This window comes from Gopherus flavomarginatus, chromosome 3 (genome assembly GCF_025201925.1).
Source record: "Gopherus flavomarginatus isolate rGopFla2 chromosome 3, rGopFla2.mat.asm, whole genome shotgun sequence".
Lineage (NCBI taxonomy): Eukaryota > Metazoa > Chordata > Testudines > Testudinidae > Gopherus > Gopherus flavomarginatus.
Genome location: NC_066619.1, coordinates 256462151 through 256481432, shown reverse-complemented (window position 1 = coordinate 256481432; position 19282 = coordinate 256462151). Strand labels below are relative to the sequence as shown.

General features: G+C 41.7%; 1 protein-coding gene across 7 annotated transcripts in view; it reads left to right on the top strand.

Annotated features, from left to right (window-relative positions):
* Positions 1–19282, top strand: part of CPEB2 (cytoplasmic polyadenylation element binding protein 2) — a 146314-nt gene that overhangs the window by 6162 nt on the left and 120870 nt on the right. For all 7 annotated transcript variants that reach the window (XM_050947549.1, XM_050947551.1, XM_050947546.1 and 4 more), the window contains exon 3: positions 14321–14411. In XM_050947549.1, the coding sequence (XP_050803506.1) occupies positions 14321–14411 (91 nt within the window). The remainder of the gene's footprint in view (positions 1–14320; positions 14412–19282) is intronic.

Below are 19282 nucleotides of genomic sequence, written 5' to 3'. Positions count from 1 at the left end.
TATACTTTATTTGTGGACTGCTCTGACTTTTTTTTTTTTTTTTTTAAATTCACCTTTTCATCTTATTAGTATCCTTGCCAATGCCACTTTGCATATGGGTTTTAGTTTTCCCCGACTGGCAGCTTCTTGAGGGATGTCCATAGTTATTTGATGAATGGAACATAGAAGCCCTTTGATTAAGAGACGTTAAATGCGAAGAGGAAGAATAGTCTTGGACTGAGGGGATCTGGGTTCAATTTTTGTAACAGACTTCCTGTGTATCTTTAGGCAAGTCACCTAATCTCTATGCCTCAGGTTCCTGTCTGTAAAATGGAGATAATATTTTTTTCTCAAGCCTCTGGCAGTCTTGTCTAGTTAGTTTGCCAGTTCTTGGGGGCAAGGATTGTCTCTTGCTATCAGGCCCCAGTCTCGGTTGGTAGTATAGCAGCTTATGCATTTACATTTTTTGTTGTGAGGAATCTAAATTTAAGACAATCATTCTACCTTAGAAACTAGCCATTCCAAGGAAACAGCAGATTACTTTTAAGAACAGTTCTCCATTTTACATCTTCTTTAGGTCTTCCTTAACTTTAGTACTTTGTCTTGATTTGGGCTAATATATTAACAAAATAAGTAACCTGCAGGAAAGAGTAGTTACAATACTTGCTGTTCCCTGCATAAGGCTGTCATCCCTCTTTTATTTAGAATGTACTTATTCTAAAGTAGGTCTTTATCATAATTTTGATCTCTTAACTTTGAACAGCTGCATTTGTGTCAAAAAGCAAATTAACTTTAGTGTACCTGTGATAATAGCAAAAAATTTTAGTCTAGGATTTTTGCATAGGTTTCCTGGTTTTTGTCATTTTGGCTGTGAGTGGACTTCCCATTGGCTCAACAAGCCATATACCTCTACTTACAAATGGGGCCTGATAGTTACAATACTGGACTCAGTGCCACTATTGATTTCAGATGCATTTGAAGTTTGCTGGGATTGCATCCAATAATGCATTTCTTTTATGGGAAATCCTGCTAACATCATCTTCTAATGTCCTACCTCATTGAACTGATCTGCTAACTGGGCTTAAACAGCAGGGTTTGTATAATTTTCTTGGTTTCTTGTTTGGGTGGGATGATGGAAAGGATGCCACTTTGATACCAAACTACAACTTGACTCATTAAAGATAGAGTTTAGAGTTGCTGTCTTGAGACAGTTGGTGCTCTGCAGTGGAAATATCTTTTTTTTAAAAAAACCCCATTCTGAAGTAGACACCTGTAAAATAACCAATGTCATGATTTGGGTTAGGAATATTAGTGTTTTATTATTCAGTTTGAACAGAATTGCCACAATATATTAGTGTAGCAAAGAGTCCTGTTGTACCTTATAGACTAACAGACGTATTGGAGCATGTCATGTCACATGCATCCGACGAAGTGGATATTCACCCACGAAAGCTCATGCTCCAATACGTCTGTTAGTCTATAAGGTGCCACAGGACACTCTGCTGCTTTTACAGATCCAGACTAACACGGCTACCCCTCTAATACTGAATATATTGGAGTGCGTGTCTAGCCAAGCACAAACTTGCATATACTTCAAATATACGGTAATTCAGTATGTCTAATAAGTTTGCAAGTGTGTATATATTGAGCTTGCTGAAACTTTTAGAGGAAGTCATTTAATATAAAGCAGCTTGTTTTCAGATCTAAACAAAATTTGTTTTACTCCTGGCATTTAATTAAACAATCATAGGTAGCAGAGTAGAAAAAAGTATCTGAAGTTCAACCGTATTTATAATTTGTGTTGATATTTTTGTTCTTGGTGTTCACAACTTCAAAGCAGAATTATAGACGTACTTAAATTTAGTATCTACAATTGAACTGGCTGCTGAACAGCTTCATGAGAGAGACAAAGAATTTTGTTTTGTCCAGTAATAAATTAGAGTGTTTAGCTATGCTTAAATCTTGCTTGTTTGCTTTTATAAGAATAGTCAAAGGACAGACTGCAAGTATTGTGATCTGAACTCTTTCAGTGTTAACCAATTTTATTGCAGAAACGTTAAATAGATGTCTTCTGTAATCTTATTAAGATGCATTGAATTACTGTGTTCATAATTTTTTCAATTTTTATTAAGTTCTGTCCTACATGGGGTCACTTCCCCACTGCGTTGACTGACACATGGATTTTAGACATCATGGTGAAATGGTTAAAAAGAAGCTGAACTTCAGTTAGAACTGGTGATGCTATCTAGGCTTGTGTTGGCAGTTGTGACACAGTCAAACATCAGTCTACTTAATTTGTGCAGTGCTTGCCTCTTTCCATAAAAGGTTGAGGTATTCAGATTGATTCTTAAAGATACAGTAGCAATTTTAGCAGATACTGAATAAACATTTTTATATTACTAAACTTATGCCATCTGCTAAATGTAACTATATTGAACAGATGTATAAAACTTGCCTGTAGTCCTCCTAAACCAATGTTTCTCAATCTTAGTAGAGACTCTTGTTGACCATGTTCTCTCCCATTTACAATTTGCAGATCTTTTTCGCTACTGTTTGTGATCACATAACACCGTGTTGCAACTACTAAAATAGTTTATATAGAAATAGTTAAAATACATGTTTAAATCTTGCTTTTTAGATATAAACATGATTATGAGCCAGCACCATGAGATTTGCTAACTCTATGCAGACCGCTAGTGGATCACAGATTGGAAGTCAGTTTTGTAAAGAATTTTCAGGCCTTGTCTACAGTGGAGACTTGCCATAATTGTAACCATCAGTGTGCAGTAGCCCATGTAGCTGCACTAGTGCAAACCACTATTATAGACAAGATATGTCACAATTTGAACAGTTGCAGTTTATTCATTATCTGAGACTTTGCTTTATTCCCAGAGTCTGCACTGATGCAGCTACACTGGTAGCTGAGATCAGAGCATGTCCCCGATGTACACAAGGTCAGGGAGTTGATGTTATTTCTAATACATAATATTGTTTGGTATTAAGCATCTGTACGGTGAACAGTGTATATTAATGACTATTAAAATGTTATGTTTTGATGTAGTTTACAAAAAGGAGGGGAATGAAGACCAAACTCTTTCACTGTTGGTATTCTTTAAGTATAAGACTGAGGCATAAGTTTCCTATGTGCACAAACTGGATAGAACTTCATTGACTGCAGTGAAGTTGGATTCACTAATGGTGAATTGCATCGCTAAGATGGGATTTTGAAAAGTGCTCAATTTTGGCCTAACTACTCACACTAACCTTAGAGGTAACACTCCAGTGGTAAAGTTAGGCCATCATTGAGTGCGTTTGAAAGTCCGACGTTTTGGCCTGCTTTGCACTATGGTGGCACAACTGTGGTACTGCAGTTGTGCCGATATGAAGTGAATTGATGGAAGGGGGTTTTCTGTTGATGTAGGTAATTTACCTACGTCCAGACTACCCGCCGTATCGGCGGGTTAAAATCGATTGCTCGGGGATCGATATATCGCATCTAATCTAGACGCGATATATCGATCCCCGAGCGCGCTTATATCGATTCCGGAACTCCATCAATCCCAACGGAGTTCCGGAATCGACACGGAGAGCCGCGAACATCGATCCCGCGTGGTGTGGACGGGTGAGTAATCCGATCTTAACTATTCGACTTCAGCTACGTTATTCACGTAGCTGAAGTTGCGTATCTAAGATCGATTTCCCCCCCGTAGTGTGGACCAGCCCTAAGAGGCAGTAGCTAGGTCAATGGAATAATTCTTCCGTCAGCCTAACTGCGTCTATGGTGGAGGTTAGATTGACCCATCTGTCGTGCAGGGTGTGAAATCTTTCACGGCCCTGAGCAATGTAGCTAAGTTGATCTAATATTTAAGTGTAGACCAGACCTTAAATTTTACTGGCATAACTATAGCTCTAAGGGTTGTAACTTTTTGTTCTTACACTGGCAGAATTATGCTGGTAAAAGCCCTAGTCTAGATACAGTTATATTGGTATAAGGCACATTATACCACCACAGTTTATTTTATTTTGGCGAACCAGAATAATCTATGCCAGTAAAACTCATCTACATTGTGTGTTTTGTAGCTTTAAGTATTGTATACTGGTGTAGTTAAAACAGAGAACCTTAAATGTAAACAAGGCCTTCAGGTTAATAATTTTTTTATCTGAATCTCGATAGTACATTATTTTAAACAAGTGTAGTACTTCTTAAAAGGTCAATAGTATTTGACTGTATGCTCTTGGAAAGAACAAATGTAAATAAAACTTCATTCTGCCAAAATGAATCTGAATTCTGTTCCTGTATCTTTGAGTTCAGGAAATACATTGCATGTCTGGGTGTCTTTCACCTTAATTTGTCCTTCCTGTTTCTTTGGACTGTCCTTGAGACTAAGCTTTGTTATTCACTACTGAAACCTATTGCTGAAATTTGGGATTCTGGACAGTAAGATATAACCTATATGACTGCAGATATTTCTTCTGGTTACCTTGCTTGTCCCTCGTTTTGTTTTTTTTTTTTTTTTTTTTTTTTTTTTAAATTCAGATACTGAAATTTCAAATATTCAGTGAAATAAAGCACAGTTTCAGGTGTTTTCAGATAAGTTTGAGTTGTACTTCACATCAGATGTTAAGTTACATTATTTTCTAATACTCTAGAGACAGCAAAAGAATAATTTATCAGAGTTTGCTCAAGTCAAAGAGGGTTAACTTAATTTTGGATTTTCAAGATATAAGTTTTTTCAATATTTGTAATTGATAATATTTGATAACAAAATCCATGTTAATATATTTAGGCTAGAATCCAATTGTTAAAGACTTGTCGTAACAAATTTAAAACATTAACCAAGACTTTCAAAAATAAGTGTTTAAAGTTATTCTTTTAAGTCCATATTTAGGCACCTAGTTAAATGGCCTGATTTTCAGAAGTGCTGAGCACCTTGCTGCCCTCATAAAAGTCTGTGGGAGAGTTTATATTTCAGCACTTTTTGAATTCAGATAGCTTGTTTAGGTGTTTAAAACATGGATTTAGGAGTCCAGCTTTAGGCAATTATTTTTTGGAGGAAAGTTGCCTTCATTCAGATTGTACTGTGCTTTAGACTAGTTACCTGCGCCTAGTAGATTTAGGCCTCAATTTTTTGCAGAAGGACTGCTGCCCTGTAAGCAGAACCCTTCAGTCCAACTCAGCTTGGTGCAGCAGCAGTCCACCTACAAGCTGTCAATTTCAGGATCAAGGCCTCTGAATGGACAATTTTTAAATTTCAAACTTGCATATAGATATTCAGAATACTGAACAAAATCGATGGACCAAGTCTCTTAGGCTTAAAGCCACAAATATATTAACAAGCTTTTGCTGAACTAAACATTCTTTCCTGTGTTGCTTAACTTACACAGATTATAAAATATTGGAAGAATATATTTAAACCACATCCTTTGTTTTATTAACATATGCAAGAACTTATGTAAGGGCTATCTCTTGTTGCTCAGCAAAATGTTTGTCAACCAGGCTAATGGAGCAATACTGTATATGTTATGATTCTAGTTACCTAAGAGTTAGCAATGAAAGACATTTTATATTGTCCAACCCATCTCATTGCCAAACCATAATTGTTCTCTGAGATTATGAGCTTTTCCAGGTTTAAATCACTAGATTTTACTGCCACATTTGAAAGACTATTTTGTGGGTGATAGAAAACTTTTCCTGACGATGTTTAGTCTAAATTTTGCTTTTCTCAGTTTCAAACAACTATTCTTCATTATTTTTTTAAACTCTTGAACAACTTCCCCCTTCATGGTAACACCCTCCAAATGTTCAGTTTATTGTCCTTTTAGTTGTTTTGACCACGCTATGCGCACACAGATTTTTTAGGCTTTCCTCATGGGTCAATCCTGCCAAGCCTTTTAATCATTTTTGTAGTCTGTCTGGATGGCTTCCAGTATGTCAATGTCTTTTCTTAACCTGGACCACTTGGGTATGGGTGTAGTGAATGCTATTTGTCTTCATAGATAAATATTTCAGCAAAAATGGCTTGTATAGCTGGGTAACAGAACTGTCATTTTGTTATGGGACCTTTTCTGTAAATACACCTCTACTCTGATATAACGCGACCCGATATAACATGGTAAAGCAGTGCTCCAGGGAGGTGGGGCTGCATACTCTGGTGGATCAACGCAAGTTCAATATAATGCAGTTTCATCTATAACACAATAAGATTTTTTGGCTCCTTGGGACAGCGTTATATCGAGGTAAAGATGTATTTATATATGCAGTAATTTGATCTTAACTTGAAAACATGTTTGGTATTCTCAGGATGACTGCCCCTAGATATCTGCTAAATGTTATATTTGTTAGCTACTTTATGTTTGTGGGTAGTGGTAACCTACTTTCCTTACTGAGGTAATTTTCCTGTTTCTACTTTTCGTAAGCCTTCTGTCCAGTTTTCATAGAGCTAAACTGTCATGAGCTGTAGGTTTTACATTTGCAGTTTCTCAGTATGTTCTGACAAGTTTATTGTCTCAGCAGGATGCCTATGACTGTTATGGATCCTTAATGACTTCAAGCTTTCAATTATTTTTATTTTTCTAGTTAAGATACACATTTGATTTTTTTTTATAATACTCGCTTAACCAATGTAATTATGATGGGGAGTCCTCTACCAATGTACATGTATAAAAATACCTTCCTAAAAATGTACTGTTTTGTAAGTTGGACATTTCACTTTATTGGTACTCACCCATTGTCTCCAAGCTTTAACAAAATGTAATAGAAACATACATACAGTTTATTGAAAGTCACTAATTTTTTTGGGTATAGAAACTAAGATCTTTTTGAGTTTAAGGTTGATTAGGAAGAGGGTGAAACAGATGGGACATGGTTAGCTTAAAATAATCATTTAAATTAATGTTTTTGGTGTAGCAAGAGTTGAATTCACTATAAAATCTTGCTCATCACCAAAAGATCTTACTCTTAAGCTCATTTTCTTTTTCATTATATTATGTTTGCTTTATTATGAAGTAGATCATGGTAGGCTTCCTCAGAACATCAAGATTTGTTTGAAATAAGGTTTTCTGAAAGGATTTGTTTTTTAGTGTATTTTTAGCTCATCTGAAATGCTTTTAAAGGCCAAGATTTTAGAACATGTTCCTAAAATTAAATGGGAGCCGAACTTTAATAATTCATTTTTGAGAAGCTTGGTAAAGATTAGCAAAGGCTGCTTATGATAGTTTAGATTTTTTCCATGGTTTCCTAGACTAATTGCATTGTGCCTAATAGTGACATCTAAAGAGCATTGTGGGATGTGCCTGCAGTGTGTATTGAACTTCTCCAAGTAATTAATTACTCTGATAATTGAAAAGCCAAGATAGTCTTTGCATAACATATGTATGGATTTATTTAGAAGTCTTAAATACATTCTACCAAGAACAATGGCTCTAGAAAAAAGAGGATTTATATAGCATATGGTACCTGAGAACTCCACATCTCTTACACACATTTTTTTTTAAATGATCTGGAGAGTTTTAGGACAAAATTGCGAATGTACAGAGCATTTTCCTAGAATCAATTCTTATCAGTTTTGCTGGTGCTAGTGGGAATGTATCAGAAATTGAAAGGAATAGAGGGCTTTGTTTTGAAGACGTATTAGTTGGGAATCAAATATGGTTTTTCACTTCCTTGACCATTGGTGATATGAGAAGCAGCACACTGCCTCCAAAGTAAGATTGCACATTATGCTAGGAGTATTATCTGGGTGACTAAAAAAAGGGCCTTTTTAACTCAAGTCTAGAAGTACTAACATTCAGATCTCCTCAACCAGGAAGATTACACCTGATATGTTCTTTTTAAATGAGAAAGGTTGGAGGAAACTAAGTCTTAAACAAAGTGTGAAAGAGAGATTAGTAGAAATAAGGTTGAGTTTGGTGGAATCGATAAATGCATGAAATCCAAGGGGTAGGTAAAAATGAAGTGGCTAATTTGTATGTGCTTTTTCAGTTAGTGGTGAGATTGGTGCCTTAGAGAAAATGTAAAGTCCTGACCCCCTAGTTTTAGATCTGCTGAAAAATTTAACTCCTGAAAATGTATTCTGTTAGTGTACTACTTTTGTGCTAAGTTGACTGACAGGACTTCTAGTGACATATTGCATCTGATGGTTAGAATACTTGATGCTTCTACTGTGTAAACAACTTTTAAACATAGCTCCTGAAAAGTCAGCTGACAGATCAAGTTTTCTCTAAAATATTTTCCTTATTGTAAGAGCCTTAAAATGAACCCAATTATAGCTTGTAGCGGAATTGAGGGTACCTTTGAGACTAAGTTGGTTTGGTGTAAACTTTCAATTTCAGTTCATTGTGTTGTATTTTGAAACTGAGAAGCTATTGAAGCACCAGAAGATTAGATCAAGCAAGCTTCAAGCACTTCTATATTCAAAACAATGAAAAGCTAATAAGAGAATCTGGCAATAAATTCATTGTGCTATTTTTTGTAATACAAGAAACTCATTACAACGCTTGTGAAGAATTTTTGGTGACCCAAATTAGGTTATGTAATTATCTTCTATTGGCCCAACTTATGTTGGTGGAAGGTGCAAGCTTTTGAGAGAGCTTCTTCAGGTTTGGGGAAGGAAGCAAAGTGAGCTAACTACAAATCGGGACAGACTGACTCAAAAGGGATAACACACAGCAGGTGGTCACGTGAAATGAAGTGGGCAACTGAGAGATAGATTGTTATGCATCAAGGGTTAGAAGTGGGCAGTTAAAGGTAGCAGGAGGGTGGGGTGTTACAGATAGTTGTAATGAGCCATAAAACTAGTGTCCCCGTTGAGTCAATGGTTTTTGGTGTCTAGCAGTTATAGACTCTAACATCAGAAGGGACCATTATGATCATCTAGTCTGACCTGCACAATGCAGGCCACAGAATCTCATCCACCCACTCCTGTAACAAACCCCTAACCTATGTCTGAGTTATTGAAGTCCTCATATCGTGGTTTGAAGACCTCAGGGTGCAGAGAATCTTCCAGCAAATGACCCGTGCCCCATGCTGCAGAGGAAGGTGAAAAATATCCAGGGCCTCTGCCAATCTTCCCTGAAGGAAAATTCCTTCCGGACCCCAAATATGGCGATCATTTAAACCCTGAGCATGTGGGCAAGATTCACCAGCCAGCACCCAGGAAAGAATTCTGTGTAGTGACTCAATTCCACCCCATCTAACATCCCATCACAGACCATTGGGCATAGGAATGTATGTTCCCAGGATCATCTTTTGAAGGTGTTGTGCAGGTTTCCTTGGAGGATGAGTATTGAAAGATCAGCTGTAGAGTGAATGCTTTGTGTTCTCCTGTGGGTGATATGGTGTTTTTGTCTTTTTTTTATCGTTTTCCTGTGTGACTTCATTTGAGAATGTAGTGATTGTCTGGTTTCACCCCACATAGATGTTGGGACATTTTAATGCACTTGATAAGGTAGACCACACGTTGTGGTACGCATATGTAGGACCCATGAATCTTGGAAGGTGTGTTGTGCCAGGCTATTGATCATTTTAGCAGTGGAGATAGGTTTGCAGATTTTTCATCTGTTGTTCTGGCAGGGTCGGGTGCCACTTAGAGTTGGTGTGGTGGTCTGTGGGAAGCTTGTATCTGATGATGACCTTGGTGAGGTTGGAGGGTGGTTTGAAGGCCCAAGGGGGTTTGGGAAAGATTTATTTCGGGATGTAATTCCCATCAAATATGGATTGTAATTGTTTGATCCCCTGTATGGGTTCCAGTGTGAGGTGGTAATGACATTTGGGGGTGTGCTGTCAGTGGGGTTATTTCTGTGTTGAAGTAGGCTTTTCCAGGGTATTTGCGTGGCCCATTCCATGATGCGATCTACTTCTCTGGTGGAGTGTCCTGGTTTAGTGAAGGTGGCTTTAAGTGTGTTTAGGTGTATATCCTGAACTTTCTCTTCAGAGCAAATTCTGAGAGATCTGCGTGCGTGTCTGTAGATAAGAAATTTTGGGGTGCTTGGTGCGTTCTTGATATGGTGGTTAGTAGGGTTCCATTGTTTAAACTAATTGTGCTGTCCAAGAAATTGATGCTAGTGTGGCAGTGTTCTAGAGAGTTTGATGGAAGGGTGGTGATGAAGTTGTGATAGAAATCTATGAGAGAGCTTATGTCTTCTGTCAAGAGGATGAAAACATCATTGATGCAGGTGTATTGTTAGTTTCGTGATGCATTTTTCCAGAACTTCTTATCTATTTCTTGTATAGTTATCAGCTGCTTGAGACATCTCAATAGGGTATTAGTGTTCAAACTAACGTATTCTGCCATCTCTACAAGCACGGTATTGTTTACTCTCTTATTTTCTGTGGTTGATTGGTCTGTTAGTCTCAAAGTCACCTTTGACAAAGTTCTTTACAAAAACATCAGGCCAACATAAAGTATTATACCTGCAAGATATTCTCTCCATATTACTACTGATTCAGTCTGCATTGTCACTACTTCAGCAAATTGATACATGGATACAAGAAGATTTGTAACATGAGTTACTTGACTAAGCTGAACATGTGTTAGTGGTTAAAACTATCCCCTTTCAAAAAACTAGTTGTAACCTTTCCTTCTGGACGTCGAGCTTGATGTGGTGACTTTCTCTCTCTCACACACACTCACGCATGCACACACACACCTACACACACCCTCTTATTATAGCAACACTTTTTGGTGCTGACTTAGAAAGCAAAGGCCTACACTTGATACCTGTACTCTGTAAAGCTGTATTGGCTGCCTGTTTAGGGATTATGCTTCAAACTTTTACACTGATAAAGCTTACTTGAACAAAGACTTAAAATTGGGCCCTGTACCCAAAGAAGTTTCTACTTTCCTTGGGATAGTCAAGTTGGGACTAGCTGATTACAGTGTATAGTTGAGTGTATGGCTAGGAGCGGCTTGTCAATTTTGAATGCTTAGTCCCTAGATGTCTGCCAAAGCTCATTGTTGGCATCTTTCAAGGCAAGGCTAAATGTTTGTGTATTTTGTAGGCTTTATTATTTTGTAGAAGGTTAGGATTTGGCCAGATTAGATATCTAGATGTTTGTTTTGGTGTCACAGCTAGTGTTGTATGTGTTTTGTGCAGTAATTAGGTGCTTTTTATTTTCAGATGTTTGAAAAATGAGTGATAAACATTTTAAGACCACATTATGGCTGGTCTTGCTCAGGGGTATAGTGGACATGGTGGTACAATGGTCCTTTCTTCCTTCCTTCCGCACTTTTTAAACGTCCTTGCAGGGGCAAGACACGCTTAGGGTAGGTACTCAAAAGGGAGTGATATAAAGGGCAGGACTGTGACCTCTGAATATTGACCATTCAATGTGTTTACAAGGGGATCCCAAGGATAGTAGAGCCCCTATTCTATAGTATTCTTTCCTATCTTTACCAGGGGACTTCTAGTCAAGTCAGTCAAAATTCCTTCCGGGATTAACAGTTTTTCACCATCCCAAAAAGAGCTAGTGTCACAATCTGCCCTTTAACAGGAAGAACTTTATTCTTTCTGTCACCTCTATAATCATGTGGCAATATTCTAACCAAAAGAATCTAAACTGTAAAACACTTGAACTAGAACTTTGTTACGTAGATGTATTAAATGCCACATGAGCCACAAATACTTGAATAATGGCAACTGGTTGCATAGTCTGTACTACTGGTTATGAATTTCAAAATCTTACTGGTATTTTCAGATATGTTTAAGTATAGTATTCTGTCTGTAGCTTCCTAGCCAGTAAATCAGAAGTTGTATGTTGGACTTCTTTTGATCGAACTTATTTCACTTTCACTGACAATACAATTCCTATAGTTTTCCTGTGGAAAATTGATTTTTTTTCCCCTCAGAACCTACATATTTGTTGAAAAACATTGATGGGGAAAATTTCCAATCAGCTCTAATATGCTATAAGTTGTAAAGCTAGAGGGTGCACACTTTGTTGCTTCTGTAGGACAAGCTTATTGCCTGTGCAATCTTAACCTGTTCCTTTTGTACATTTGCAATAACATGGTCTTTAATGAAATTATTAAACTTTTTTTTTCTTGCTTCATTCAGTGCACAAAACAAATGATGCTCACTTAGGGTACATCTATACTACCCGCCGGATTGGGGGTAGTAATCAATCTATTGGGGATCGATTTATTGCGTCTCGTCTAGACGCAATAAATCAATCCGCGAATTGGCGCCCGTACTCCACCTCGGCAGGAGGAGTAAACAGTGTCGACGGGAGCCACGGCAGTCGACTTGCCGCCGTGAGGACAGCCAGGTAAGTTGAACTAAGATACTTGGACTTCGCGTAGCTGAAGTTGCGTATCTTAGATCAATTTCCTTTCTCCTCCCCTCCCCCCCGCCAGTGTAGACCAGCTCTTAGTGAGCAGCTATTTAGTATTCTCCTTTTCTACATTGTTCAGTGAGTGGACCTGTGCCTTATTTACTGCATGCTATTCAAACCCTACTCCAAAGATGGAATTATTAATTTCTTCAGGGAGTTTTCTGTGGTGCTCATCGCTATGGTATCTGGTTCACAAATATAAATGAATTAATTCTGTTGCCGCCTGTGAAATGAGGGGGATTCTTATCCCCATTTTACAAATGGGGAACTGAAGCACAGAGATTAAGGTAAAAATTATACACTAACTTTGCTCAATTTGAGACACCTAGGACCTGATTATTTTTTCGGTCTACTTGGCATAATAACTTCATATATTGAAAACACAACTCTCCAGACTTCGGTTGCAGCTATGAGCATTTAACACTTCTCCAAATGAGACCACAGAGTCGTGAGTCACATACCCAAAACGGAGGAGTGCATAGTTACTGGCCACCTGTGAAATGTTTGCGTTAAGTGACTTGCCCAACATAACACAGGAACTCTGTGGCAGAGGCAGAGAGGAAATCCAATTCTCAGGGCAGCATTCAACCTCTAACTAAGGCACCATCCTTCTTCATAATCCTCTGCCTCATTCAATATACACCTTCCAACTTTTGCAGCAAATGAATTGGGAATCTGTGTTGGAGTGTCTACTCCACACAAGGCTTGACTAAGTAAAAAGGGCCAATTAACCCTGTGACAGGCTGCACCTGGAGGAGAGTTAGGACTGATAAGGCCAAATGGCTGATGAAACCCAAGTGTCAGAGGAGCTGGAACAGTCCTAAAGAGGGGAAGATGGTGATAAGAGAGGGCTGTAAGAAGGAACTCCACAGTCACTCCCCAAAGAAGAGGGGAGTAGGCAAGAGACAAAGAGGAAAGAGGTCTAGGAAGAGAGTAAGCCCTGGGATCCTGATTTGGATTATAGACTCTGGCAAGAACCCTGAGGGAGGCGTGGGGCAAAATAGCCACAGGGAGATGGGAATGCTCCAGTAGTAACCTAAGGGTAGGCCAGAAAATAAGGAAAAGTAACAAGGACGCCAGAAAAACAGCAATAGAGTCTGGAATTTCATATGCCATGGTTGCTAGTGATAGGGTGTCTGAGCTGGAATCAGGAGTGGTAGGTGGGCCAGCTGGGCTTCGAAATCCTAGAAAGCAAAAGTTATTGTGGCCTGGCCAGAGGGCCAAGCTACAAAGAGGCAGTGTCTTGCTGAGGATTTGGGTGCAGAGACACCAGCCCATCACCTTAGAAACAGCTGTGAAACTCACGGAGGAGTTTGTGGAAGCAGGAGTCCTTAACAAAATTACCCATCCATTTGGAGAGACCAGGAAGGGAGCAGTCGAATATTGAGAGCGGGGGAGAGAGAGAGAGAGAGAGAGAGAGAGAGAAAAGTAAGTGATGAACTCTGTGATAGGATCCTAGAGACAAATCTTCATTATGTACACCTGGTTCATCCCCAGATCAGGTCCACTCTGTGCACTGAATGAGGCAAGGGACCCGTTTAAAAAATAATTATGTGGTCATGTAATTAAATGTTTATCATTATGCATACACAAAAGGGCCTTGAATTGAGGCTGTGCCATCTTAATTGTGACATTTCTTAAAGTTTTGAGTGTTTGATTTTTGATGATAATCTTTAAATGTGCGTGTATGTATGTATGTCTGTATAATGTGTATATAATTTGACGTGAAGGAAAAGATGTTGAACTATACCTTTTCCAGATTCAAAGTGCATATCTGGTTTTATATTTGGATGTCATAAAAGCTACTTTCAGGAAAGTTTTATATTCAGTCTAACAAGCAATAGTGTTCAACTGCAAGTCCATTTTCACCACCTTTGGCTTTTACACTGCTATCCGTCACCACATTATGAGTGCACTACTTCAGAGTAGTCTCAGTCTTCCTATCAAGTTTCCATGTTTAAAAAGTACAATTTTTGTACTCCAGTACTAAGAAATTTTGTTCTCTTTTAGGATCGAAATAGAATGTATGACAGTCTGAATATGCACTCATTGGAAAACTCTCTTATTGACATCATGAGAGCAGAGCACGATCCGCTTAAAGGTATGTTACTATGCTAACTAAAAAAGTCACCCATTCTTTGTTAATTTAGATTCATTTTGAATTGGTAGTTGAATTGCTTCTTCAACCCATAGCAAGCATCATTTCAAATATATATTATAATCTGTATTTATATGCAAAATATATTTATGGTTGAATTACAATTCGCAATATTGGTGTCTTTATAGTTTTACTAGAAATAAAGTAGTTTACTTCAAGAAGACTCGAAAAGTCACTCTTCAGTTGCAACATATTTTTCTGCCTTCAAACATTGACAGTGTTCGTATATCCATGTTGGTCCCAAAATATTAGTAAGACAAGATGGATGAGGGTAGTATCTTTTATTGGACCAACTTCTGTTGGAGAGAGAGACAAGCTTTCAGGCTTACAAAGAGCTCTTCTTCAGGTCTGAGGTACTTGGAGTATCACAGAATACAAGGTAGAAGAGATAAGGAGGTAACACATGTTGCAAGAGACAATTCAAGGTGAAGTGGGAAGTTAACACCTTTACCTTGTCCATCTTCTCTCTCTTGGTATGTTTATACATTTTTGTACACTTTCTTTCTTTCTTTTTTTTTGAGGATAATTCCAAATTGATTGAGTGAAATGTGAAGACACATTCTTGGCTACTGGTACTAGTGCATACATAAATTATTCTTAATCTTAAGTTAAAATTCCTCAGACTGGTAAGAAGTAAGAACTTTAGTTGCAAATCATTGGTAATAGAAAAATTTTGGAACTGTAGTAAAATTATAGCTTAACTACAGGTGTGTTTTAACACAAATTACTCAATTCTGTCCTGTAAACTTTTTTTTCCAAAACAAGTGAGAGAGGTACTAGTTGTACAAGTAATGTGTTTCTTTGAGGTTAAAAGTGCAGCTAGTTCATTTCTGAACTTTTGGAAAGTGGTTTCTTCTTTGAGTGATTGCTCATGTGTATTCCACAGTAGATATGCATGCTCGCCACGTGCACCGGTGCCGGAAGTTTTTCCCTTAGCAGTACCCGTAGGAGGGGAGCACCGCTGCAACCCCTGGAGTGGCACCTCTATATCGTGCTATAAGGGGAGCTGCACACTCCGCCAGACCCTCAATTCCTTCTTGCCGCCACTGAAAGTAGTCAGAACTTCGTGCTCCAGCCTTGCTGCAGCTTCTCTAGTTAGCCTTAGTAGTACAGTTCTTCAATAGTTAAATAGTTTCTCCAGTTAGTCGTCTGGGCTTGGGGCATGCTCTGTGCCCCAGGCTTCAAGTCATGTGACTCCTGTCGCAGTTCTATGTCAAGAAGTGATCCACACATGCAGCGTCTCCGCTGCTTGGGCGAGACCCTCGTAAGTGAGCACTGTAGAATCTGTAGATCTTTCAAACCGTGGACTAAGAGGGAGAGGGACATTAGACTTCACGCCCTCCTAACGGAATCAGCACTGACCCGGGCATCGGCATGCCGAATGGATACGGTGCCTGGCACTGCGTCTTCGGTACGGAGTGAAGTCCCCTCCACTAGCCGGTACCGCTCCCCTTCAAAGAAGCAAGGGAAGACTCAGTGGCGCCGAAAGAAAGATGGGGGTGAGGCCGGACCTGCCCTGGGCAGCCTGCGATCCCCCTCGGGCCCCAGGCCTCCTACTTCCATTGAGCGGATCAGCCCAGTACCATCTGTGCGTGCCTCCCCTGTGGTGAGGATGTCGTCGATGCCAGAGGCGGCACAGGCCATGCCTGACATTTTAACCCTCCTGGTACCCGGGGCGCCTCCTGAGACGAGCCCCCAGTCTCAAGGGAAGCTGCCACTGGGAGCACAACAACCCTCCCCGACACGGCACAGTCCCTTCTCCAAGAACCACTCGCCGCCTCGCTCGCCACGGTTTTCCCACAGCTCACGCCAGCCCTCTACCCCGCTTAGGCTGACCAGTTTGCCGCCCGCGAGAGAGCCCCATGACTGGGGACACAGGCATCGGGATAAGCGGCACTGATGCTCCTCTTTGCATCAAAGCTGATCTCGTCACCGCTAACATAGACAACTCCGACTTGAGCTCCCGCTCTACCAGACTACACGCACAAGACTCATCTCATGATTCATCGGCACTAAAGTGTCATAGCTTCGGCCACCGGGGCAAGTACAGGAGCAGCACCTTGGATGGGTACTGATCTAAGTCCTCGAGGTCCTGGTCATGTGGACAGCACCATCATGGGCACCATCGCTCATGTTGCTTCTCAGGTACCATGCTATCGTCAGTGACCTCTGCATCAGTACCCAGCTGCCTGTCTCCAAGTCATGCGGCTCTGCAAGAGCAAACTGCACCGCCTGGCGCCCAAGTCGGTCAGTGGCACGGAACACTGTGGCAAGGGCAGTGGTGTCAATGGGCACTGTGGCCGCAAATGCCCACCCAGGTGAGACTCCGCTCGGTGACTGGAGCAGTGTCGCAGGCCCCTTCGGCCTCCCCTCCATGACAGAGGGAGAAATCAACAGGTCCTGAGCCGACAGCACCGTGCCTGGACTCTAACCTGGGGATTGACCCACCGGTATCATCTGACACCCTAGGCTCTGTGCCGGTCCCCTCGCTGGAGGATATCATAGCTGCACCACCACCCGTCCCACAGGAGGACTTCAAGGCTCACCAAGAACTCCTTAAGCAGGTGGCGTCCAATCTCCAGCTCCAGGCTGAGGAGATGGTGTAGCTGTCTGACTCTCTCTTTAATGTACTGTCGTCCTCGGCACCAGGCTGTGTGGCTCAACCTCCCCACCAGGGGGTAGCCAATATCTTGACTACTCTGTGGCAAACCCCAGCTTCCTTGGCCCCTATCTCCAAGAAAGCAGAGAGGAAATACTTCATGCCGGCTAAGGGCCATGAACACCTGTACTCCCACCTGGCACCTAACTCCCTGATGGTAGAGTCGGTTAACCACTGAGAATGTTACAGTCAGCCCGCACCCACCCCTAAGAACAAAAATGCCAGGGGACTGGACATGTTTGGCAGGAAGGTTTATTCCTTGGCAAGTTTCCAGCTCAGGGTGGCCTATCACCAAGCCCTTCTAAGTCGATATGACTTCAGTTTATGGGGGTCCCTACCAAAGTTTGAACCCCTCCTCCTGGAGCAGGACAAAAAGGAGTTCAGGGCTCTGGTAAAGGAAGGAGCATCAGCGGTGAAAGCAGCACTCCAGGCAGCATCAGACGTGGCAGACACAGCAGCCCGTTCGATGGCCTCCACTGCCCCCAGTTCTGCTCTAGGGGAGGGGTGGGAAGGGGGGCGATCTTGAACACCCTCCTCTGGTGGTCGGGCCAACTTTTCTATGCCTTCTCACCTTTCCCCCCGATAGGCAAAGTCTTGCAAAAAGTAAAAGCAGACAGGACGCGGGTCATCCTCATAGCTCCAGATTGAGCCTGTCAACACTGGTATGGGACCCTCCCGCAACTCTTAGCGGCTCCTCTGCAGAGGCTGCCGCTTCTCCCGGATCTCCTCTTCCAGGAAGGGGGATGCCTTCTCCACCCCAACCTGGCCACGCTTCCCCTGACAGCGTGGTTGCTCTGTGGTTAGATGAGGAGGAGGGGAGGTGTTCAGAGAACGTAAAACAAGTTCTGTTGGAAAGCAGAAAGCCATCCACGCGACGGACATACCTGGCCAAATGGTCTAGGTTCTCTAGGTGGGTGGGGGAATGGGGAACTTCCCCATCATCCGCATCGCTCCAACTCATTCTCGATTACCTCCTGTCCCTTAGGACCCAAGGGCTCACTCCTGCCTCCATCAGGGTGCGGTTGGTGGCCATATGAGCCTTTCACCCCCCGTTCAGGGTCACTTGGTCTTTTCCTAAGTATGACCTCCTGCTTTCTAAAGGGCCTAGATCGTTCATTCCCATATGCTAGGACCCCCATGCCACAATGGGATCTAAACCTAGTGTTATCCCGCCTCACGGGTCCTCCATCTGAGCCCTTGGCCATGTGTTCCTGGTCTCGCCTGTCATGGAAAGTAGCATTCCTTGTGGCCATTACATCAGCCCAACATGTCTCAGAGCTTAGGACCTTGACCTCGGAACCCCCGTGTGCGGTCTTCCACAAGGATAAGGTTCAGCTTTGCTCACATCTTGCTTTTCTTCCGAAGGTGGTCTCCACCTTCCATATGGATCAGGACATTTTCCTACCGGTACTCTGTCCTAAGCCCCATTCCTCCAACAAGGAGTGCCACCCACACATGCTAGATGTGTGTAGGACGTTGGCTTTTTACCTAGACCGAACCAGGCCATTCTGGAAATCCTCGCAGCTGTTCGTTGCATCGGCTGAACGGATGAGGGGACAGCCGATTTCTACCCAGCACCTTTCACGCTGGATCACCTTGTGCATATGCCCATGTTATGACCTGGCAGGGTTTCCCCCGCCAGCTATCGTTAAGGCTCATTCTATGAGAGCTCAGGATTCATCGGCCACCTATGTAGTTCACGTCCCTATCCAGGACATATATGGTCATCTGTCCACACCTTTTCTTCGCATTATGCGATCGTTTCCCAAGCACGGGATGACGCTGGGTTTGGTAGGGCAGTACTGTGTCCTGGAAACCCGGAAACTCCTACCCACCTCCATCAGACATAGCTTGGAGTCACCTACTGTGGAATACACATGAGCAATCACTCAAAGAAGAAAGGACAGTTACCTGTTCCGTAACTGGCATTCTTTGAGATGTGTTGCTCAGGTGTATTCCACATCCCGCCCTCAGTGGCGTAGCCAGGTTTTCAGCGTAGGGGGAGCAAAAAAGGTGCCTCCCTTTGGCTCCCCCTTGGCCATGCCCCCTTGGCTCCTCCTCTGGCCACACCCCCAGACCAGACCCCCGACCCACCCCACTCACCTTCCCTCCTGCGCTGCCGCCTGTCCCCGGCTCCTGTCCCAGCACTCCTCCG